This window comes from Magallana gigas, chromosome 1, assembly GCF_963853765.1.
Source record: "Magallana gigas chromosome 1, xbMagGiga1.1, whole genome shotgun sequence".
Taxonomy (NCBI): Eukaryota; Metazoa; Mollusca; class Bivalvia; order Ostreida; family Ostreidae; genus Magallana; species Magallana gigas.
Window position 1 is genome coordinate 71,131,100 of NC_088853.1, and position 26,935 is coordinate 71,158,034.

The 26,935-nt window shown below is 33.6% G+C and overlaps 1 protein-coding gene across 10 annotated transcripts in view; it reads left to right on the top strand.

Annotated features, from left to right (window-relative positions):
* Positions 1–25,888, top strand: part of LOC105342884 (uncharacterized) — a 39,086-nt gene extending 13,198 nt beyond the window's left edge. Inside the window, exons 4-9 of one of the 10 annotated variants that reach the window (XR_010710582.1) lie at positions 9,434–9,500; positions 10,013–10,334; positions 19,625–19,691; positions 20,210–20,525; positions 22,741–24,921; positions 24,993–25,888. Coding sequence is in view for 2 of the 10 variants with exons in the window: in XM_066074368.1 (XP_065930440.1) it covers positions 10,019–10,334; positions 19,625–19,691; positions 20,204–20,318 (498 nt within the window). In the remaining 8 variants the exon portion in view is untranslated. Of the gene's footprint in view, positions 1–54; positions 971–8,374; positions 9,241–9,433; positions 9,501–10,012; positions 11,143–12,768; positions 15,327–19,624; positions 19,692–20,203; positions 20,528–22,740; positions 24,922–24,992 lie in introns of those variants that run through there. The other 9 variants (XR_010710580.1, XM_066074368.1, XM_066074375.1 and 6 more) reach the window with 9 other exon arrangements.
* Positions 25,889–26,935: the final 1,047 nt, after the last annotated feature.

Sequence of the window (26,935 nt, forward strand, 5' to 3'; positions counted from 1 at the left end):
TGTTCTTCGAGTTTTATGTCATTTATTGTCAGGATACTTTGTGATATTTTGAAGGTTTTATGTATGAATATTGTTCTTCGAGTTTTATGTCATTTATTTGAGGAAATGCCTATTTTCTACTTGTCACATCACATCACTTATTCTTCATTTCGTATTATATTATATTGTGACTTTGACTATGGCATTATGTTTCATGCAACTTTTATGCTATGTATTCTTCAATAAATGTTTTATTCTTTACGAAAGAGTTGAGTTTTGCTACGTAATAGTATAGATGTGAGAAGGCAGACATGAATAAGCTTTACAATCCATAAAGCTTTTGAATGGTTTTTTGTTCAATTACATTGTAGGTTTATATCTCACTCAATACGTTTTTCTTAACTCTCCCTAAATTTATCTATTAAAGGAAAAATATATACTGTTACAAAAATTTAGATTCTCTTTATTTTATTTTTAACGTCAATGTACATTTTTAAATACGTCAGAACTGTAGTTTATTTAGACTAGTTATGTTCATCAATTAGTTATGCCTTTTAAAACTTTTCTATCAAGCATAATTTTTTAAGTAATTAAAATCAGCAGTGTTGTTTTTGAATAAGAGATAAATATCACCTTGTCTATTGTTGTGTTATATACAATATTATTTGCATTCTGGTTTATTTCCTTCTGCAGCATTCAAAAACAATATAGTTTTATTGAAAGTATCAATTACTGTTCAATTTTCTATTTTTCCTCAATCGTCCAGGACCTATGAACTGTACAATGAAAATATATAATATGCTATGAGACATTTCTTTCATGCCAACGGAGTGGCCTCAAAGATAGTCCTGCCAAGTCACAAATCATACCAGATTCCGATGGTAATGATTTATTAAAAGTGCATCCCCCCCAAAAGTTTTATAATCATTTTTGCAAATGATAATTCGGTCTGGAAAAAGTCTGTCAAGGACAATTTTGATCAGATGACTTGGCAATCAATATTTTTTGTGTTGTTTGTTTGTTGTTGTTGTTTGTTAGTTTGTTGTTTTTTTGTTTTGTTTTTTTTAGTGTGTTTTTTTGGAGGGGGGTGGGGCAGGCATTAAATTCACTTGACACTATTCATCCAAGGATCACTTCTAGTGTAACGTGTGAACATTTAAGTGGCGTGCACTTTAGAGTAAAGTATACTTCCGGTATTGGTTTAGTAGTGAAATATAACGTTTATGAATGAGTTTAACTGTAATAGTGTCGTTTTCTCCCTAAAATAAAAAGAAAAGTGGAGCAATGTAATTCTCAATGACTATTTTCATTGAGAAATTATAATGTTTCTATATATATATGTTATACACTCTACATTGACATTATTGTTTTTTATTTACTTATATATAATACCTCGGAGTCTTCGTTTTCATTAACATTTCTTTTTTGAGAAGCTCAACACCTGACTGAAGCTACTCTGTGTTTGCCATGTTATATGAGCTAATGCAACAGTGTCCCAGTGTGCAACAGTTAAACTTATGTTCTAAATAACAATGTCCCAGAGCGAATTTTGTTGATATTTATCGCCGTAAATATTGTTCTACAGTAGGGTCAAGCATATCTTTTACAACATACGCAGTCGTAAAACACAGCATTGAAATCGTATAGCTATCATCGGAATCCCATACCATAGCGTACAATCTCATTCACATTTCAGATTGGTCGTAAATTTTGGCTTCTTATTATTCTATTACAAAATATGTGTAACTCTTCTGTGTATGGATGCGTTTTGTTCAAATCTCATAGCGTTGCATTGAAGTTTCATAGTATCTCAATAAAACTGCATATTATAGCATAGCAAAACAATGTAAAAGTTATGCATGAAATGACTGTAAGACACATTCTTAGTCACACAACTGTCCTTATTTACCACACATCCTACTAACTGGAAATCTATTTGTACGTCTCCAACATTTATATAAAAGAGGACTCCATGTCTCAGGAACAATAATATTACAAGAAACACTATACCTACTGCCTTTACCACCACCTGTCCTCTACATTAACAGTGTGTTATCTAATACAACGATAAACTACCAGGAGTTATCTTCCATGACGAGTATTCTCGTTATATACAGAGAACTCTGTGCAGTAGATGTGTGTTGTGTGTATTGTTTATTGTTTGTATATTGCACTCATATAATAACATGTCGATATTAAGATATCAGTGCAACCACACATAGTTACATATGTAGAAAAAAAGATTAACAATATATAATGATAACAGAAAAGGAATATATTTAATGTACACTGACATGTATATGTTTTTTTTTCGGAAGAGGGAAGAAAAATATATCTTCTTGTATTGATAATTTACAAAGTGGTTAGCGTATTTAACGAATTTGACTCTTACAAATCAGAGTGGATACTCATTATTTATATAAATAATTAGCTACATATAACAGACATTTTACATATCCGTAAATTTACAGAAGCAAAGTTCATACAAATGTATTCTTATCTGGCCTACACACTGAAGGATTTCACTACTTTTTTAGACTTTATAGAAGTCGTCTTTTTCTGGTTAATAGCACTTATAGAGTTTTTAAAGTCTGTGAAACTAACACAATAACACAGGGAAGGGTACAATGAAAATATATAAGCAATGAAGGAAAGCAATTGGAGGCAAATCACATGCAATATGAAATCAGAATGTTAATACATGTTTCCAACAAAGTATTAAGAAAACATGGGTAAAAATAATTAATTATGAAAAGAGAAGGCTAATGTAAAAATTTAAACGATAGTATTTTATTTCAAATTATAACTGAATTTCTATAACATCAAGTGACCCAACTTTTAAGCTTAAGCGTAGAATATAGTTTCAAGACATGAATTCATGCAGTAGCTCTACACTCTATTCTCATATCAAATTAGTTGAAATAATATAGGAATTTTAAAGAAATATATTTTGCAACACCGAGGCGTAACCATTTTTTTGTTTTATGGGTTTTTTTTTGTTGGCAGATGGGGGTTGCATTCATTTGACACTATTCATTCAAGAATCACTTCCAGTGTAACGTGTGAACATTTAAGTGGCGTGCACTTTAGAGTAAAGTGTCTTTCTGGTATTGTTTAAGTAGTGGAATATAACGATTATGAATGAGTTAAACTGTATTGTTTTAGTTTTATCAATGGAAAAAATACAAAAGTGGAACAACGAAAGCATCAATGACGAGTTTCCTTGACACATAATATTTTAATATATCGTTATACACTTAAATTATTGTTTTATATTCACTCATATAGTACCTCGGACTTATTTTCATAAAAATCAGAATCAGACTCGTTTTCATAAACATTTCTTTTTGGTAAGCTCAACACCTGACTGAAGCTACACTGTGTATGCTTTGTTATATGAGCTAATGAAAAAGAGTCCAACAGTGATGTTTTTCGCGGTAAATATAGTTCTATAGTAGAATCAAGCATATCTTTTACAGCATACGCCCTAGCATAATATAACATTGAAATCTTATAGCATAGCAATGGAATCTCATACCATAGTATTGGAATCCCATACCATAGCATACTATCTCATTCGTTAAACCATAACATAACATACAGTCAGTTCAAGCATATCTTTTACAACATACACCATATCATAGCATAGCATTGAAATCTCATAGCATAGCATTGAAATCTCATAGCATAGCATTGGAATCTCATACCATAGCATACAATCTCATAGAATCGTATTCGTCATATCATACCAAAGCATAGCATACAACATTATTTTAACTCGGTTTTAAATGTTTTTATTTGAAAAAATAAATGTTTACATGATAGATTTGTGGTAAACTTTGGTTTCTTATTAATTTACTTCGAAATGTGTGAAACTCTTCTGTGTATGGAGGGGTTTTTGTTCAAATCTCATAGCATACCATAGCATAGCATAGCATACCATATCATTAAGCCCTTCATTTCAATTTCTCATAGAAATACATACAAATCTCATAGCATAGCAAACAAATCTCATAGCATATCATTTAAATCGCATACCATAGCATAGCATTGAATTGTAAAAGATATGCATGAAATGACTGTACATCATGATTTTAACTCGATTTAAAATGATTTTATTTAAAAGAAGAAATGTTCACATTGCAGATTAGTGGTAAAGTATGGCTTCTAATTATTTTACTCCGAAATATTTGGAACTCCTCTGTGTATGGATGCGTTTTGTTCAAATCTCATAGCATTACATGAATATCTCATAGCTTATCAATTAACCGCATATCATAGCATAACATAAAATTGTAAACAATATCCATGAAATGACTGTATGGCAAATGTTTAGTTACACAACTGTCGATATTTACCACACATCCTACTAACTGGAATGATATTTGTACGTACCAATATGAATATCAAAGAGGACTTCTTGTCTCAGGAACAATAACTTTACAAGAAACACTATACCTACTATCTTTACCACCACATGTCCTGTACATTAACATTGTGTTATCTAATACAACGATAAACTGCCAGGAGTTATCTTCCATGGAGAGTATTCTCGTTATATCCAGAGTGCTCTGTGAAGTAGAGATGTGTGTTGTGTGTAGTATATATTGTTTGTATATTGCACTCATATAATAACATGTCGTTTTCGATATTAAGATATCAGTGCTACCACGCAAAGTTGCATATGTAGAAATTTTTTTAACAATATATGATTACAAGAAAGAAATATATTCAATGTACACTGTACATATAAATGTTTTTGTCAGAAGAAAGAAAGAAAAATACATCTTCTTGTATTAATAATTTACAAAGTGGTTTGGCGTATCTAACGAACTTGACTCATACAAATCAGAGTGCATACTCAATATTTATATAAATAATTAGCTACATATTACACACATTTTACATATCCGTAAATTAACAGAAGCAAAGTTCATACAAATGTATTCTTATCTGACCTACACACTGAAGGGTTTCACTGACATCTACTTTTTTAGACTTTATAGAAGACGTCCTTGTTCTGGTTAATAGCACTTATAGAGTTTTTACTGTCTTTGAAACTAACAAAATAACACAGGGAAGGGTATATTGAAAATATAAAAGCAATGACGGAAAGCAATTAGAGGCAAATCACATACAAAATGACATCAGAATGCTAATACATGTTTCCAACAAAGTATTAAGAAAACATGAGTAAAAATCATTTAAGTATGAACAGATAAGGCTAATGTAAAAATATAAGCGATAGTATTCCATTTCAAATTATAACTGAATTTCTAAAACATCAAGTGACCTTACTCTTAAGCTTAAGCGTAGAATATAGTTTCAATACATGAATTCATGCAGTAGCTCTACACTCTATTCTCATATCAAATTAGTTGAAATAATTTAGGAATTTTAAAGAAATATATTTTGCAACACCGAGGCGTAACCAATTTTTTTTTGTTTTTTGTTTTTGTTTGGGGGGGGGATGCATTCATTTGACACTATTCATTCAAGAATCACTTCCAGTGAAACGTGTGAACATTTAGGTTGCGTGCACTCAAGAGTATATTTCCGTTATTGTTTGAGTAGTGGACTATAACGATTGTGAATGAGTTATAATGCTGTCGTTTTATCACTAGAATAATGAAAATGGAGCATTGGAATTTTCAATGACTAATATCATTGAGAAATTATAATGTTTCTACATATTGTTATACAACCTACATTGAAATTGTTAAGTATTTACTTATATTGTACTTCGGACTCTTCGTTCTCATAAACATTTCTTTCAGGTAAGATCACTACCTGACTGAAGCTACACTGTGTTTGCTTTGTTATATGAGCTAATGCAACAGTGTCCCAGTATGCAACAGTTGAATATATGTTGTAAAGAAAACAATGTCCCACAGCTAATTATGTTGATATTTATCGCTGTAACTATAGTTCTACAGTAAGATCAAGCATATCTTTTACAATATACGCAATAGTAAAACATAGCATTGAACAAGTATAGCATGCGTTGAAATCCCAAACTATAGCACTGGAATCTCATATCATAATATACAATCTCATAGATTCTTATTTGTCATATCATGCCATGGTATATCATAGCATAGCATACACCATGATTTTAACTCGGTTTTGAATAACTTTATTTCAAAGAATAAATGCTCACATTGCAGGTTAGTGTTTAATTATGGCTTCTTATTAATCCGTTTCAAAATGCTTGAAATTTGTTTGTGTATGGATGTGTTTTGTTCAAATATCATAGCATTCTCATAGCATATCAATAAACCTCGTATCATAGCATAGCATAAAATTATAAAAGATATGCAGGAAATGACTGTAGGACAAAGCTAAGTCACACAACTGTCTATATTTAACACATATCCTACTAACTGGAATGATATTTGTACGTATCCAATATTTATATCTGAGAGGACTTGGTGTCTCAGGAACAATAACTTTACAAGAAACATTATACCTGCTGTCTGTACCACCACTTGTCCTGTACATTGACAGTGTGTTATCTAATACAACTATAAACTACCAGGAGTTATCTTCCATGAAGAGTATTCTCGTTATATACAGAGAGCTCTGTGCAGTAGATGTGTGTTGTGTTTAGTATTTATTGTTCGTATATTGCACTCATATAATAACATGTCGATGTTAACATATCAGTGCAACCACACAGCGTTGCATATGTAGAAAAAAGATTAACAATATATAATGATTACAGGAAAGAAATATATTCTATGAACACTATACATGTATATGTGTTAGTCAGAAGAAAGACAGAGAAATATATCTTCTTGTATTGATAATTTACAAAGTGGTTAGTGTATGTAACGCATTTGACTCATAAAAATCAGAGTGAATACTCAATTTTTATATAAATAATTAGCTACATCTGACACACATTTAACATATCCGTAAATTTACAGAAAAATAGTTTAAACAAATGTATTCTTATCTGGCCCACATACATCAAAAGTTTTCACTGCCATCTACTTTTTTAAAGAATTTATCGAAGTCGTCTTATTCTGGTTAATAACACTTATAGAGTTTTTACTGTCTTTGAAATTAACATAATAACACAGGAAAGTGTACATTCAAAATATATAAGCAATGAAGGAAAGCAATTGGAGGCAAATAACATGCAGCATGAAATCAGAATGCTAATTCATGTTTCCAACAAAGTATTAAGAAAACATTAGTAAAAACATTTAAGTTTGTACAGATAAGACTAATGAAACATTAAAACAACGGTATTCAGTTTCAAATTATAACTGAATTTCAGAGAAAAAAAAATAAATAATGTCATTGAAAAGATCAAATGGCCCTACTTTGAAGCTTAATCGAAGAATACATTTTCAAGACATGAATTCAGAAGCTTAACAGGTTATTCTCATATAGATGTGATTAAAATAGTTTACGAATTTTTAAGAAAAATATTTTGCAATTCTTGAGGCGTTGCCAATACTTTCAAATGATTTGCAAGTCCCACTTAAAATGATATATATATTTATCACATTTTTGTTTAGCTCAATATACAGTGGTATCACACATGTAATGAATTTTTGATATTACACTGTGTATTTGAACCAAACGTGACGTCATAATTGAACATTACGTAGGTTTTGGATATTGATTAACGTAGAATGAAAAATTCAAAGATATAATTCAGTTGATGTGTGGAGTTGTAAATGCAAAGCATTCATTGCTACTTTTTTTCATGAATAAATATAAATATGTTTTGGGGTTTTTTTTTTGGTATTTTGTTGAGATTTAATTCAACAATTCATAATTTAGTCTTTTACCTGTTAATTAATATATAACATAACTCTCTTCTATTGACGAATGTGGTTATTGCATTATTGTTAATTGAATGATTTACTTTATTAGAATAATTCATTGATTAGTAATCACTTGATAAGAATTGCACGCTGTGTTAGACAAATATACGACTTTTATGTATTTATGAAATGTGTATCGAAGAGTGTTACATCTTTTTTTTAAACATAAGTGATTGGTTGGAAAAATACCATGCAAAACTTTACAAGAACAGCATTGAGCAGTTTCAATGTAACTCACCCAGATGTGTTTAAAAAACACATTTATGTCCATAAATAGTTTTTGCATATTGCAGTTTATTTGTATGTTTTGTTTACCACGTGGTATTGTTTTCCACTACTGTGTATTTTTAGTTTAGGCATGCGCACTGGCAAGTTATGCATATTAGCTAGTCTGCGCATGCGTAGTCATTGTTCATTTTGTAAACATCGATGATTGTCCACGGTTTGTGAAAGAAGATGTTTACATGAATTACGACCCGTCCGTCCAATTTTACGATATTCTGCGACTTCAACAATTCATAAACGGGACCTGGTGTGTGTTCTCATAGGTAACGTTATCTATATCCCGTTTTAGCGATTTATCAAGGCTTCATGGTACTGCAGAAGTGATTTTCGCGCGGTTCAAAATGGCGCCAGTGACACTCCAGTCATAACATTGTTGCCCATCGATGTCAAAGTTATTGTGTGCGATGTACCAGAGACGTGGATGTGATTTATTATACAGCAGTTTAATTTGTGTATATTTGCGTGTAATGTGTGAAAATATCTATGTCAACTTTTTGTATTGTTTATTTCATAATGTCAACATTGATAGTGGGCGATTCGCATGTGAAAAGACTCAAAACATTTTTAGGTTTACGTCATTCCGCTAATTTTGTGTTTAATATATATGAACTCAAAGAGGTGAACTATTTCGGTATAAGTGGAGGACTTGTGAACAATGGTCACCAGCTATCCCTTATTACAGCTGCAGTACGACGGTGTCGACCTCAGCACCTAATTATTTTCATTGGAGGCAATGATTTGGACTCGAGTGAACTAGATTTTAGTTTGAAATGTATTGTTTCTAAATTGACTGCCTATGTGACTCAACTTAAAAGGTTTTTCCATTTAAAGTATGTTACCGTGCTTAGTTTTCTCCCTAGAGAAGTGACTAGAAATATATACTTATTTATAATCAACGAGTCAAAAAAGCCAATAGACTTCTTAAGCACTTCTGTGCTTGTCACACAGTAACATTTTGGAAGCTGAGAGGATTCGCGGAAAGTCAGAAACCAATCTTATGCGACGGGGTTCATCTTAATGACTTGGGGTTCCATAAATTGTTTAGACAGATTAGAGGTGTCCTATTAATTCAGCTAAGACAGGAACCCAGGCCTAGTCCTTCTGTAAACAGCAATGACGACAGGGGCTTCTAGCTGTAAATATTGCTTTGTTACCACCCATCGTGCAATTTTTTCCCCATATTCTTATTTTATAAGTCTGATGTGAACAATGCGTTTACGCTTTAAGTAATCAACATTTTACCAAGTGTTCCTTAAACCTTTAATGATTTTATTAGATTAACCTTATGTTTGTAATATTATCTATTTAACCTGATATGTTTATTTCAGTTCAAAGCATCCAGATCAATCTGAAGATAAGACTTTCCATCACTTGTTATAATTTGTTTGGACACAGGTAACAGCTTTGTTTTTTGGTCTATGACAATTTACCAAACAAATATCAGAATATAAATATTTCTGGTTATTTTAAAGCTATATCAGCTTATTTGAATGAATATAAGATACAGCTCCAATGCTATGGCGGCAGGAGCAATGATACATGTATGATATAATAAGCAGTTTTGCAATGTTTACATATAAAACAGAGCCTCAGGCTATGCTAAGCAACTAAAATGTACACCTCTAGTGCTATGGCATATGTAAGTGATAAAACTACTAAATGTATGGCAGAATTCTTTCTGCTTTAAGCAATGTGTTATAAAATTTATAACAAGCTTAACACTAATTGTCTGAGAGCATAATATATAAATACCTGGGGTATATAACAAGCTGCTATACCACAGTTTTACCTTACATTAGATCAGTTTCAAGATAGCATGAAAGCTTTTTGGCTATGCAAATTCTTGTATATGATCATTTTAGTTTAAATATTAACATCTTCATTTCCTTTTTATTTTACTCTATTAGATTAAGATGGCATCCACACCAAAACGCAGGAGGCGGAACAAGGCAGCCTCGCATCCTCCCACAGAAACCCAACCTCAAAGCGATCTTACGTCTCATGAGGACAGGGACACAATAATAAGGACGTGCATGGCCTCTATCATCCCAACCATTGAAGATACTTTTCGACGATATATGGATGAATATCACCATGGCGAGAGCAATCCTTCATCGTCAATCCCCATGCAGACTGCAACTTCACAACAGCAATCAGCTGACACTCAACAAGCCTCTTCGCAAGCAGTAACACCTGACCATTCCCTACTGCAAGAGATAACTTCTCAAGGTATGCAGTTGCTTAATCAGAATACTGAAGGGGATTCAAGCTCGGCAACTGGTTTAACATTGGGTGTAGATTCCAAAACTAGGGCAAAAATCCACGCCAATGAGTTCATCAAATTTGCTGTCCTGTTGCCAAATGATTTTGATCATGTTGAGACAGACAAGTATAAATCAGTTGATAAAAATGGTGAGCTCATTTTTGTTAAGGCAAACGACAAGGGCCCTATCAAATCTATAACTAAATGGGTAGAGGCGTTCCACATATTTGTCGCAATCTATGCAGAAAAGTTTCCCCACGAAATTTGAAACTCAATGACGTACGCAAACACTGTGCAAAGAATTGCTGACTCGTGTGGGGACTCGGCTGCTCTAATGTATGATGAAAAGTTTAGGCGATGGCGCGAAAACGAACCTTCATTATGTGCTTGGGAAAAGAAAAATATTGAGCTATACCAAGAAGCTTAAGTTTCTGAACTAAATTTTAAACTCTAATACAAGAAACAGCCATTTCGTGCCCAATCCAAGTCACATAACTACTGCTATTCCCTCAACAATGTTGGCTCGAGCACAAAAAACAATTGCCCCCATGAATATGTTTGCCAGTACTGTGCGGGAAAGCATCCGCGAAGACAGTGTCCCAATAGACCAAAACAAACCTTTGCGAAACAAAATGCTAGAAAACCTGCCAGCACCTCTAACCAACAAGGCTCCACTAAGTGATAGGGATATTAGTATCATCACACCAATTCAAGTCGAAAAATTGGCCAGTTATCTTGACGACTGTGATCCATCTTTGGCCCAATTTTTTATTAGTGAGTTTACCTTTGGTTTTAGAATCCCATATCAGGGGCAACGTGCTTTTAGAGTTTCTAGAAATCTCTCTTCTTTGAACAATAATGATGGAATCCTTCAAAGTAAACTCAGCAATGAGTTACGAGCACACCGTATAGCCGGGTCTTACCCAAATCCGGCATTTCCTAATATACAAGTTTCACCTCTTGGATTGGTACCCAAAAAAGCTGTCGGTATATTTCGTTTGATACATCATTTATCTTATCCTGAGGGTATGTCTATAAATCACAACATACCTAAAGATGTGTGTACAGTACAATATCAATCAGTGGAAACGGCTATTAATATAATTAGACAATTGGGAAGGGGTGCGTTGTTAGCAAAGACAGATCTTGAGAATGCTTATAAACAGATCCCTATTCATCCAGATGATTTCGAACTAATTGAATTCATGGTAGACAATATGTATTATTACGGCAAAACATTGACTTTTGGACTCATGTGGAATCATTAATTTTCGTGGGGGTCAATTTTCGTGGATTGCTAGAATTTTACAGGTTCGTGGGGACGTAATTTCGTGTATTCTCTTATATCTACAAAACGAAACATGACTTTATTACTTATATTTATTAATTCGTGGAGGATGTTAATTCGTGGATAAGAGGTACCCACGAATTCCACGAGAATTGAGCCACCACGAAATCTAATGATTCCACAGTATTCATGTAATCTTTTTGAAAAATTCAGCTCGCCTCTTCAATGGATCCTTGAAACAAAATTATCTGTTATACATTGCGTGCACATCCTAGACGATTTTCTTTTCCTAAGTGAACCCCATTCGTCAACATGTTACAGTGCTCTGCTTGTCTTTTATCAACTATCAAAAGACATTGGCTTACCCGTAAAATCAGAAAAAAACTGTTTACCCCACCACAACTCTCACATTTTTGGGCCTGGAATAAGATACCTTGAACTTCAAAATTCGATTACCTCAAGATAAATTAACTGAATTGAAATTGGAAATTCAAAAATTCAAAGCAAAGCGCTCGGCAACTTTGAAGGAACTGCAATCTTTAATTGGTATGCTCAATTTTGCCTGTAGTGTAGTTCCTCCTGGTCGTACTTTTTTGAGATGTCTTATATATCTAACAATTGGCCTCAAAAAATCATATAACCACCGTCGACTGAATCTACAGGCACAAGCTGACCTGCATGCCTGGGGGTGTTTTTGAACCAATTCAATGGCAAAGGTTTCTTTCCTTCTGGCATAACCCATTCTTCATCTTCAGTGCATTTTTTTTACTGATGCTAGTAATGCCGGATTTGGATGCACCTTTCGCACAAAATGGTTTTACTCCGAGTTTGCTCCTGAATGGTTAAAGTACCACATTTCAGTTAGAAAATGTTAACCTATTGTCATTGCATTAGAATTATGGCCACCTCTTCTGAAAAACTGTATCGTTGTATTACATTCTGACAATATAGCAGTGGTGCATGTGATAAACAAAACTACATCAAAGGACCCTAACCTAATGCAATTGATGAGGCGTTAAATGATTCTTTTATTGCAACACAACATTCATTTCCATGCCAAACATATTCCAGGAATTTCTAATACAGCCGCTGATTTACTATCTCGCTTGCAGGTGAAAGAATTCAAAGCCCGCTTTCCACATATGGACAACGAGCCAACTCCAGTTCCTCCAGCATTAGTACGCATTTGACTGAAACAGCCAAGTTTTTAGTCCGCAACTCTCTATCTGAATCAACATTATCAGCTTACAAATCAGCTTATTTAACCTACAAGTGTTTCATTGAACAATCCTTTGAACATAATGCATCCCCTCTACCACCCTGTGTTCATCACCTGTCAGCATTTATTGCGCATTGCTACCTGAAAGGATTTGCCGCATCAACAACTTCAACACTGATTTCGTCACTTAGTTTCATTTTCCAACTTGGTAACTAAACCAATATTACACAACATTTCACCACTCGTAAAATGCCCCAGGGATTCCGGAAATCGAAACCATCATCTGACTCACGGCTACCTATAACCCCAACACTTTTGAAGAAAATCATTCATGCTTTGGAGTTAACTACCACCTCAGCTTTTACTAAATCCCTCTTCCGGGCCATGCTCACTTTAGCATTTTGTGTTTTTTTACGAGTAGGAGACCTTACCAAAACAAATGCTCCAACCCAGCATTTCCTTCTTTTTGAAAATATCAAGTTAGGATCAGATAGTCCATATAGTAGGTATATAGATATAAATATACCTCACTTTAAGCATTCTAAAGCAAACACAACTACTCTACGCCTGCAGCAAAATACGACGGATCTTTTACTTTGCCCATGCCAGGCACTTCTACATTACCTAAATCTTAGGAAGCATTCCTCACCATCGCAGCCGTTATTTTCCTTCATGGATGGTTCGCCCATCTCGCGTCATTACTTCACACAGCAACTGCGTTCGGCTTTAGCTTTTTGCTACAACAGCTGCCTCCTAGGGGTTTTCGGAATTTCAAATTCAGAGCATGGGTAGATGGAACTCTGGTGCTATTTAAAAGTACATTAGAATCCCTACACTTAAGTTTTGATTGACATTCGTTTGAGTTTTGACATTTTTGAGTTGGATAGTGAAGACAGGGGCTTCACAATCCTTTTATTTAGCAACCATTAGACAGGGGCTACTGGTTGTATTTGAATGTCTGTTCAATTATCTTACTTTGAGTCAGGCGCTCAAACAGTTAATTTGCTTGTACATGTTTTGTCTTTTGTAATAATAGTCTTTATGTTGTAACTTTTTTTAGTTTATAGTTAACAACAACCATTAGACTGGGGCTACTGGTTGCGTTTTTGACTTATCTTACTTTTAGTCGTTGACTAAAACACTCAAATTTGCTCGTACATGTACGCTTTTTCTAAAACTAGTCGTTATGTTGAATGGTGTTCCTTTTACCAATAATTAGTTATTTTGTTATCACCTTGTACAATTTTTCTTAATCATGCACTGACATTTCTGTTCCATTGCAATGTGTTTTTACATATGGGGCGTTAACAAGATTGTCTATATTTATATATATACGGGTATTTAAATCTATTGATGAGAGATATAACTTATTTTGTTAAGGTGGCAGATGAACACCCCATATCTTTACTTACATACCAGGTACTTTAGTATCTATTCCTGCCAAGGGTCTAAAACTTTAATGCATGATAATTCACTAGTCTCAATCTCAGGATACTGTGTGGTATTTTCAAGGTATTTTGTATGAATATTGTTCTTCGAGTTTTATGTCATTTATTGGAGGAAATGCCTATTTTCTACTTGTCACATCACATCACTTATTCTTCATTTCGTATTATATTGGGTTGTGACTTTGATTATGGCATTATGTTTTATGCAATTTTATGCTATGTAATCTTCAATAAATGACCAGTTTTATTCTTTACAAAAGAGTTGAGTTTTACTACGTAATAGTATAGATGTGAGCAGGCAGGCATAAAACCACATACAAAAAACCAGTCTTATAATCATTTTTGCAAATGATATTTCAGTCTGGAAAAAGTCCGTTAATTACAATTTTGATCAGATGACTTGAGAAAAATTTAAATCAATATTTTTGTTTTGTTTGTGTGTTGTTGTTGTTTGTTTGTTGTTGTTCCTGTTGTTTTTGTTTGTTTGTTTGTTTTTTTTCTTTTGTTTTTGGTAAATTATGTATTGTTTTTTTTATTTTTTTCTGGGGTGGGGATAAGGGATTGCATTCACTCGACACTATTCATTCAATGATCGCCTCCAGTGTAAAATGTGACCATTTAAATGGAGTGTACTCAAGTGTAGAGTATTTTTCCGGTATTGTTTTAGTAGTGATATAAAACGATTTTGAATGAGTTTAAATGTAATGGTGTCGTTTTCTCCCTAAAATAAAAACAAAAGTGGAGCAGTGCAATTCTCAATGGCTATTTTCATTGAGAAGTTATATTGTTTCTATATATTGTTATACACTCTACATTGACATTATTGTTATTTATTTACTTATATTGTACATCGGACTATTCGTTTTCATATACATTTCTTTTTGGTTAGCTCAACACTTGACTGAAGCTACTCTGTGTTTGCCTTGTTATATGAGCTAATGCAACAGTGTCCTAGTGTGCAACAGTTCAATATATGGTCGAAATAACAATGCCCTACAGCGAATTTTGTCGATATTTGTCGCCGTAAATATTGTTCTACAGTAAGGTCAAGCATATCGTTGTTTACAACATACGCAAAAGTAAAACACAGCATTGAAATCGTATAGCATAGCATTGCAATATCATACCATAGTATTGGAATCCCATACCATAGCATACAATCTCATTCACATTGCAGATTGGTGGTAAATTTTGGCTTCTTATTATTCTCTTTCAAAATGTTTGGAATTCTTCTGTGTATAGATGCATTTTGTTCAAATCTCAGAACATTACATTGAAATCTCCTTGCATCTCAATAAACTGCATACCATAACAAAACATTGTAAAAGATATGCATGAAATGACTGTAAGACAAATGCTTAGTTACAAAACTGTCTATATTTAACACACATCCTACTAACTGGAATGATATTTGTAGGTATCCACTATTTATATAAAAGGGGACTTCATCTCTCAGGAACAATAACTTTACAAGAAAAACTATAGCTGCTGTCTTAACCACCACCTGTCCTGTATATTGACAGTGCGTTATCTAATACAACGATAAACTAATAGGAGTTATCTTTCATGACGAGTATTCTCGTTTTATACAGGGAACTCTTTGAAGTATATGTATGTTGTGTGTACTATTTATTGTTTGCATATGGCACTCATATAATAACATGTCGATATTAAGATATCAGTGCTACCACACAAAGTTGCATATGTAGAAAAAAAGATTAAAAATATATAATGATTACAGGACAGAAATATATTCAATGTACATTGTAAATGTTTATGTTTTTTTCCAGAAAAAAGAAAGAAAAATATATCTTCTTGTATTGATAATTTACAATGTGGTTTGGCGTATCTAACGAATTTGACTCATAAAATCAGAGTGGATACTCAATATTTATATAAATAATTAGCTACATATTACACACATTTTACATATCCGTAAATTTACAGAAGCAAAGTTCATACAAATGTATTCTTATCTGGCCTACACACTGAAGGGTTTCATTGACATCTACTTTTTTAGACTTTATTGAAGTCGTCTTTTTCTGGTTAATAGCACTTAAAGAGTTTTTACTGTCTTTGAAAATAACACAATAACACAGGGAAGGGTACATTGAAAATATATAAGCAATGAAGGAAAGCAATTGGAGGCAAATCACATGCAATATGAAATCAGAATGCTAATACATGTTTCCAACAAAGTATTTAGAAAACATGAGTAAAAATCATTTAAGTATGAACAGATAAGGCTAATTTAGAAATTTAGACGTTAGTATTCCATTTCAAATTATAACTGAATTTCTAAAACGTCAAGTGACCCTTCTTTTAAGCTTAAGCGTAAAATATAGTTTCAAGACATGAATTCATGCAGTTGCTCTACACTCTATTCTCATATCAAATTAGTTGAAAACATTTAGGAATTTTAAAGTAATATATTTTGCAACACCGAGGCGTAACCGTTTTTTGTTTTGTTTTTTTTTTTTTTTTTTTTTGGGGGGGGGGGGGTTGCAGTCATTTGTCACTATTCATTCAAGGATCACTTCCAGTGAAACATGTGAACTTTTAGGTTGCGTGCACTCAAGAGTATATTTCCGGTATTGTTTAAGTAGTGGACTATAACGATTATGAATGAGTTACAATGCTGTCATTATATCAGTAGAATAATAAAAAAAAGTTGAGCATTGGAATTCTCAATTACCAGTTTCATTGAGAAATTATAATGTTTCTACATATTACTATACATTGAAATTATTGTGATGTATTTACTTATATTGTACTTCAGACTCTTCGTTTTCATAAACATTTCTTTAAGGTAAGATCAACACTTGACTGAAGCTACACTGTGTTTACTTTGTTATATGAGCTAATGCAACAGTGTCCAAGTATGCAACAGTTGAATATATGTTCTAAAAAAAAATTAACATAATAACACAGGAAAGTGTACATTAAAAATATATAAGCAATGAAGGAAAGCAATTGGAGGAAAATTACATGCAAAATGACATCAGAATGCTAATACATGTTTCCAACAAAGTATTAAGAAAACATTAGTATAAACTTTAATTTTATACAGATGAGACTAATGAAACATTAAAACAACGGTATTCAGTTTCAAATTATAACTGAATTTCAGAGGAAAAAAGATAATGTCATTGAAAAGATCAAATGGCCCTACTTTGAAGCTTAATCGAAGAATACATTTTCAAGACATGGATTCAGTAGCTTAACAGGTTATTCTCATATAGATGTGATTAAAATAGTTTACGAATTTTTAAGAAAAATATTTTGGAATTCTTGAGGCGTTGCCAATACTTTCAAATGATTTGAAAGTCCCACTTAAAATGTTATATATATTTATCACATTTATATTTCGCTCAATATACAGTGGTATCACGCATGTAATGAATTTATGATATTACACTGTGTATTCGATCCAAACGTGACGTCATAATTGAACATTACGTAGGTTTTAGATATTGATTAACGTAGAATGAAAAATTCAAAGATATAATTCAGTTGATGTGTGGAGTTGTAAATGCAAAGCATTCATTGCTACTTTTTTTCATGAATAAATATAAATATGTTTTGGTTTTTTTTTGGTATTTTGTTGAGATTTAATTCAACAATTCATAATTTAATCGTTTACCTCTCAATTAATAAATAACATAACTCTCTTCTATTGATGAATGTGGTTATTGCAGTATTTTATTTTTTGAATGATTTACTTTATTAGAATAATTCATTGATTAGTAATCACTTGATAAGAATTGCACGCTCTGTTAGACAAATATACGACTTTAATGTATTTATGAAATGTGCATCGAAGAGTGTTACATCCTTTTTAAAACATTACGTGATTGGTTGGAAAAATACCATGCAAAACTTTACAAGAACAACATTGAGCAGTTTCAATGTAACTCAACCAGATGTGTTTAAGAAACACATTTATGTCCATAAATAGTTTATGCATGTTGACCACTTTTTTGTATGTTTTGTTTACCACGTGGTATTGTTTTCCACTACTGTGTATTTTTAGTTTAGGCATGCGCACTGGCAAGTTATGCATATTAGCTAGTCTGTGCATGCGTAGTCATTGTTCATTTTGTAAACATCCATGATTGTCCACAGTTTGTGAAAGAAGATGTTTACATGAATTACGACCCCGTCCGTCCAATTTTACGATATTCTGCGACTTCAACAATTCACTAGCGGGACTTGGTGTGTGTTATTATAGGTAACGTTATCTATATCCCGTTTTTTAACGATTTATCAAGGCTTCATGGTACTGCAGAAGTGATTTTCGCGCGGTTCAAAATGGCGCCAGTGACACTCCAGTCATAACATTGTTGCCCATCGATGTCAAAGTTATTGTGTGCGATGTACCAGAGACGTGGATGTGATTTTTTATGCAGCAGTTTGAACTTGTGTATATTTGCGTGTATTGTGTGAAAATATCTGCGTCAACTTTTTCTATTATTTATTTCATAATGTCAACAGTGATAGTGGGCGATTCGCATGTGAAACGACTCAAAACATTCTTAGGTTCACGTCGTTCCGCTAATTTTGTGTTTAATATATATGAACTCAAAGAGGTGAACTATTTCGGTATAAGTGGAGGACTTGTAAATTATGGTCACCATCTATCCCTTATTAGATCTGCAGTACGACGGTGAAGACCTCAGCACCTATTTGCTTTCATTGGAGGCGATGATTTGGACTCGAGTGAACTAGATTTTAGTTTGAAATGTATTGTTTCTAAATTGACTGCCTATGTGATTCAACTTAAAAAGGTTTTTCCATTTAAAGTCTGTTACCGTGCTTAGTTTTCTCCCTAGAGAAGTGACTAGAAATATAGACTTATTTATAATCAACGAGTCAAAAAAGCCAATAGATTTCTTAAGCAATTGTGTGCTTGTCACACAGTAACATTTTGGAAGCTGAGAGGATTCGCGGAAAGTCAGAAACCAATTTTATGAGACGGGGTTCATCTTAATGACTTGGGGTTCCATAAACTGTTTAGACAGATTAGAGGTGTCCTATTAATTCACCTAAGACAGGAACCCAAGCCTAGTCCTTCTGTAAACAGCAATGACGACAGGGGCTTCTAGCTGTAAATGTTGCTTTGTAACCACCCATCGTGCAATTTTATTTCTCATATTTTTGTTTAATAAGTCTGATGTGAACAATGCGGTTACGCTTTAAGTAATTAACATTTTACCAAGTGTTCCTTACACCTTTAATGATTTTATTAGATTAACCTTATGTTTGTAATATTATCTATTTAACCTGATATGTTTATTTCAGTTCAAAGCATCCAGATCAATCTGCAGATAATACTTTGCATCACTTGTTATAATGTGTTTGGATACAGGTAACAGCTTTGTTTTTTGGTCTATGACAATTTACCAAACAAATACCCGAATATGAATATTTCTGGTTATTTTAAAGCTATATCAGCTTATTTGAATGAATATAAGATACAGCTCCAATGCTATGGCGGCGGGAGCAATGATACATGTATGATATAATAAGCAGTTTTGCAATGTTTACATATAAAACAGAGCCTCAGGCTATGCTAAGCAACTAAAATGTACACCTCTAGTGCTATTGCATATGTAAGTGATAAAACTACTAAATGTATGGCAGAATTCTTTCTGCTTTAAGCAATGTGTTATAACATTTATAACAAGCTTAACACTAATTGTCTAAGAGCATAATATATATATACCTGGGGTATATAACAAGCTGCTATGCCACAGTTTTACCTTACATTAGATCTGTTTAAAGATAGCATGAAAGCTTTTTGGCTATGCAAATTCTTGTATATGATCATTTTAGTTTAAATATAAACATCTTCATTTCCTTTATATTTTACTCTATTAAATTTAGATGGCATCCACACCAAAACGCAGGAGGCGGAACAAAGCAGCCTCGCATCCTCCCACAGAAACCCAACCTCAAAGCGGTCTTACGTCTAATGAGGACAGGGACACAATAATAAGGACGTGCATGGCCTCTATCATTCCAATCATTGAAGATACTTTTCGACGATATATGGATGAATATCACCATGGTGAGAGCAATCCTTCATCGTCAATCCCCATGCAGAATGCAACTTCACAACAGCAATCAGCCGACACTCAACAAGCCTCTTCGCATGCAGTAACACCTGAACATTCCCTACTGCAAGAAATAACTTCTCAAGGTATGCAGTTGCTTAATCAGAATACTGAAGGGGATTCACGCTCGGCAACTGGTTTAACATTGGTCGTAGATTCCAAACTTAGGGCAAACATCCACGCCAATGAGTTCATCAAATTTGCTGTCCTGTTGCTAAATAATTTTGATCATGATGAGACAGACGAGTATAAATCAATTGATAAAAATGGTGAGCTCATTTTTGTTAAGGCAAACGACAAGGGCCCTATCAAATCTATAACTAAATGGATAGAGGCGTTCCACATATTTGATGCAATCTATGCAAAAAAGTTTTCCCACGAAATTGGAAACTGAATGACGTACGCACACACTGTGCAAAGAATTGCTGACTCGTGTGGGGACTCTGCTGCTTTAATGTATGATGAAAAGTTCAGGCGATGGCGCGAAAAAGAACCTCCATTATGTGCTTGGGAGAAGAAAAATATTGAGCTATACCAAGAAACTTAAATTTCTGGACCAGATTTTAAACTCAAGTACAAGAAACAGCCCTTTCGTGCCCAATCCAAGTCACATAACTACTGCTATTCCCTCAACAATGTTGGCTCGTGCACAAAAAACAACTGCCCCCGTCAACATGTTTGCCAGTACTGTAAAAGCATCCGCGAAACAGTGTCCCAATAGACCAAAACAAACCTTTGCGAAACAAAATGCTAGAAAACCTGCCAGCACCTCTAACCAGCAAGGCTCCACTAAGTGATAGGGATATAAGTATCATCACACCAATTCAAGTCGACAAATTGGCCAGCTATCTTGACGGCTATGATCCATCTTTGGCCCAATTTTTAATTAGTGGGTTTACCTTTGGTTTTATAATCCCATATCAGGGGCAACGTGCTTTTAGAATTTCTAGAAATCTCTCTTCTTTGAACAATAATGATGGAATCCTTCAAAGTAAAATCAGCAATGAGTTACGAGCACACCGTATAGCCGGGCCTTACCCAAATCCACCATTTCCTTATATACAAGTTTCATCTCTTGGATTGGTACCCAAAAAAGCTGTCGGTGAATTTCGTTTGATACATCATTTATCTTATCCTGAGGGTATGTCTATAAATCACAACATACCTAAAGATTTGTGTACAGTACAATATCAATCAGTGGAAACGGCTATTAATATAATTAGACAATTGGGAAGGGGTGCGTTGTTAGCAAAGACAGATCTTGAGAATGCTTATAAACAGATCCCTATTCATCCAGATGATTTCGAACTACTTGAATTCATGGTAGACAATATGTATTACTACGACAAAACATTGCCTTTTGGACTCAGCTATTCATGTAATCTTTTTAAAAAATTCAGCTTGGCTCTTCAATGGAACCTTGAAACAAAATTCTCTGTTATACAATGCGTGCACATCCTAGACGATTTTCTCTTCCTAAGTGAACCCCACTCGTCAATATGTTACAGTGCTCTGCTTGTCATTTATCAACTATCTAATGACATTGGCTTACCCGTAAAATCAGAAAAAAAAACTGTTTACCCCACCACAACTCTCACATTTTTGGGCCTGGAATTAGATACCTTGAACTTCGAAATTCGATTACCTCAAGATAAATTAACTCAATTGAAATTGGAAATTCAAAAATTCAAGGCAAAGCGTTCTGCAACTTTGATGGAACTGCAATCTTTAATTGGTATGCTCAATTTTGCCGGTAGTGTAGTTCCTCCTGGTCGTACTTTTTTAAGACGTCTTATAGATCTAACAATTGGCCTCAAAAAACCATATCACCACCATCGACCGAATCTACAGGCACAAGCTGACCTGCATGCCTGGGGGTGTTTTTGAACCAATTCAATGGCAAAGGTTTTTTTCCTTCTGGCATAACCAATTCTTCATCTTCATTGCATTTTTTTACTGATGCTAGTAATGCCGGATTTGGATGCACCTTTCGCACAAAATGGTTTTATTCCGAGTTTGCTCCTGAATGGTTAAAGTACCACATTTCAGTTAGAAAATTTTTACCTATTGTCATTGCATTAGAATTATGGGTACCTCTTCTGAAAAACTGTATCGTTGTATTACATTCTGACAATATAGCAGTTGTGCATGTGATAAACAAAACTACATCAAAGGACCCAAACCTAATGCAATTGATGAGGCGTTTAATGATTTCTTTCATTGCAACACAACATTCATTTCCATGCCAAACATATTCCAGGAATTTCTAATACAGCCGCTGATTTACTATCTCGCTTGCAGGTGAAAAAATTCAAAGCCCGCTTTCCACATATGGACAACGAGCCAACTCCAGTTCCTCCAGCATTTGTGCGGATTTGACTGAAACAGCCATTTTTTTAGTCCGCAACTCATTGTCTGAATCAACATTATCAGCTTACAAATCAGCTTATTTAACCTACAACTATTTTATTGAACAATCCTTTCAACATAACGCATCTCCTCTACCACCCTGTCACTTAGTTTTATTTTCCAACTTGGTAACTACACGGATATTACACAACATTTCACCATTCGTAAAATGCTTCAGGGATTCCGGAAATCGAAACCATCATCTGACTCACGGCTATCTATAACCCCAACAATTTTGAAGAAAAAAATTCATGCTTTGGAGTTTAGTACCACATCAGCTTTTACTAAATCCCTCCTCCGGGCCATGTTTACCTTAGCATTTTGTGCTTTTTACGAGTAGGAGAGCTTACCAAAACAAATGCTCCAACCCAGCATTTTCTTCTTTTTGGATATATCACGTTAGGATCCAATAGTCCATGCAATAGGTATATACTAGTAGAAATAAATATACCTCACTTTAAGCATTCTAAAGCAAACACAACTACTCTACGCCTGCAGCAAAATACGACGGATCCTTTAGTTTGCCCATGCCAAGCACTTCTACATTACATAAATCTTAGGAAACATTCCTCACCATCAGAGCCGTTATTTTCCTTCATGGATGGTTCGCCCATCTCGCGTCAATACTTCACACAGCAACTGCGTTCGGCTTTAGCTTTTTGTAATTTGGACTTGCATCTTTACAAAGCTCATAGCTTCCGCATTGAGGCTGCTACTACAGCTGCCTCTCAGGGGTTTTCGGAATTACAAATTCCGAGCATGGGTAGATTGAACTCTGGTGCTTATGAAAAGTACATTAGAATCCCAACACTTAAGTTTTGATTGACATTCGTTTGAGTTTTGACATTTTTTAATGGACAGTGAAGACAGGGGCTTCACGATCCTTTTTTTCTAGCAACCATTAGACAGGGGCTACTGGTTGTGTTTTGAATATCTGTGCCATTATCTTACGTTGAGTCAGGGGCTCAAACAGTCAATTTGCTTGTACATGTTTTGTCTTTTGTAATAATAGTCTTTATGTTGTAACCTTTTTTAGTTTATAGTTAATATCAACCATTAGACAGGAGCTACTGGTTGTCTTTTTGACTTATCTTACTTTTAGTCCTGGAATAAAACACTCAAATTTGCTTGTACATGTATGCTTTTTCTAAAAATAGTCGTTATGTTGAAGGGTGTTCCATTTTCCACAAATTGTTATTTTGTTATAACTTGGTACAATTTTTCTTAATCATGCACTGACATTTCTGTTCAATTTCAATGTGGTTTTTGGATATGGGGCGTTAACAAGATTGTCTATATTTATATATATACAGGTATATAAACCTATCGATGAGTGATATAACCTATCTTGTTAAGGTGGCAGATGAACACCCCATATCTTTACTTATATACGAGATACTTTATTATCTATTTCTGCCAAAGGTCTAAAACTTTTACAAGTCTCAATCTCAGGATACTTTGTGATATTTTCAAGGTTTTATGTATGAATATTGTTCTTCGAGTTTTATGTCATTTATTTGAGGAAATGCCTATTTTCTACTTGTCACATCACATCACTTATTCTTCATTTCGTATTATATTATACTGTGACTTTGACTATGGCATTATGTTTCATGCAACTTTTATGCTATGTATTGTTCAATAAATGACCTGTTTTATTATTTACGAAAGAGTTGAGTTTTGCTACGTAATAGTATAGATGTGATAAGGCAGGCATAAAACACATTGATGTCCATAAATAGTTCATGCATGTTGACCACTTTATTTGTATGTTTTGTTTACCACGTGGTATTGTTTTCCACTACTGTGTATTTTTAGTTGAGGCATGCGCAGTGGCAAGTTATGCATATAAGCTAGTCTGCGCATGCATAGTCATTATTCATTTTGTAAACATCCATGATTGTCCACGGTTTGCCACCACCTTCCTCTCCACCTTTTTATTGTACATCATTTGTAAGGCAGATGAACACCCCATATCTTTACTTATATACCCGGTACTCTATTATCTATTCCTGCCAAAGGTCTAAAACTTTTACTAGTCTCAATCTCAGGATACTATGTGATATTTTCAAGGTTTAATGTGTAAATATTGTTCTTCGAGTTTGATGTCATTTATGTTCAGGATACTTTGTGATATTTTCAAGGTTTTATGTATGAATATTGTTCTTCGAGTTTTATGTCATTTATTTGAGGAAATGCCTATTTTCTACTTGTCACATCACATCACTTATTCTTCAATTCGTATTTTATTATATTGTGACTTTGACTATGGCATTATGTTTCATGCAACTTTTATGCTATGTATTCTTCAATAAATGTTTTATTCTTTACGAAAGAGTTGCGTTTTGCTACGCAATAGTATATATGTGAGAAGGCAGGCATGAATAAGCTTTACAATCCATAAAGCTTTTGATTGTTTCTTTGTTCAATTACTTTGTAGGTTTATATCTCACTCAATACGTTTTTCTTAACTCTCCCTAAATTTATCTATTAAAGGAAAAATATATACTGTTACAAAAATTTAGATTCTCTTTATTTTATTTTTAACGTCAATGTACATTTTTAAATACGTCAGAACTGTAGTTTATTTAGACTAGTTATGTTCATCAATTAGTTATGCCTTTTAAAACTTTTCTATCAAGCATAATTATTTAAGTAATTAAAATCAGCATTGTTGTTTTTGAATAAGAGATAAATATCACCTTGTCTATTGTTGTGTTATATACAATATTATTTGTATTCTGTTTTATTTCCTTCTGCAGCATTCAAAAACAATATAGTTTTATTGAAAGTATCAATTATTGTTCAATTTTCTATTTTTCCTCAATCGTCCAGGACCTATGAACTGTACAATGAAAATATATAATATGCTATGAGACATTGCTTTCATGCCGACGGAGTGGCCTCAAAGATAGTCCTTCCAAGTTACAAATCATACTAGATTCCGATGGTAATGATTTATTAAAAGTGCATCCCCCAAAAAAGTTTTATAATCATTTTTGCAAATGATAATTCGGTCTGGAAAAAGTCTGTCAAAGACAATTTTGATCAGATGACTTGGCAATCAATATTTTTTGTGCTGTTTGTTTATGTTGTTGTTTGTTAGTTTGGTGGGTTTTTTTTTTGGTTTTTTTTTAGTGTTTTTTTTTGGAGGGGGGTGGGGCAGTCATTGAATTCACTTGACACTATTCATTCAAGGATCACTTCTAGTGTAACGTGTGAACATTTAAGAAGCGTGCACTTAATAGAGTAAAGTATACTTCCGGTATTGGTTTAGTAGTGAAATATAACGTTTATGAATGAGTTTAACTGTAATAGTGTCGTTTTCTCCCTAAAATAAAAAGAAAAGTGGAGCAATGTAATTCTCAATGACTATTTTCATTGAGAAATTATAATGTTTCTATATATATGTTATACACTCTACATTGACATTATTGTTATTTATTTACTTATATATAATACCTCGGACTCTTCGTTTTCATTAACATTTCTTTTTCGGGAAGCTCAACACCTGACTGAAGCTACTCTGTGTTTGCCATGTTATATGAGCTAATGCAACAGTGTCCAAGTGTGCAACAGTTAAATTTATGTTCTAAATAACAATGTCCCAGAGCGAATTTTGTTGATATTTATCGCCGTAAATATTGTTCTACAGTAAGGTCAAGCATATCTTTTAACAAAATACGCAGTCGTAAAACACAGCATTGAAATCGTATAGCTATCATCGGAATCCCATACCATAGCATACAATCTCATTCACATTGCAGATTGGTCGTAAATTTTGGCTTCTTATTATTCTATTACAAAATATGTGTAACTCTTCTGTGTATGGATGCGTTTTGTTCAAATCTCATTACTTTGCATTGAAATCTCATAGTATCTCAATAACACTGCATATTACAGCATAGCAAAAAAATGTAAAAGTTATGCATGAAATGACTGTAAGACAAATGCTTAGTCACACAACTGTCCTTATTTACCACACATCCTACTAACTGGAAATCTATTTGTACGTCTCCAACATTTATATCAAAGAGGACTCCATGTCTCAGGAACAATAATATTACAAGAAACACTATACCTACTG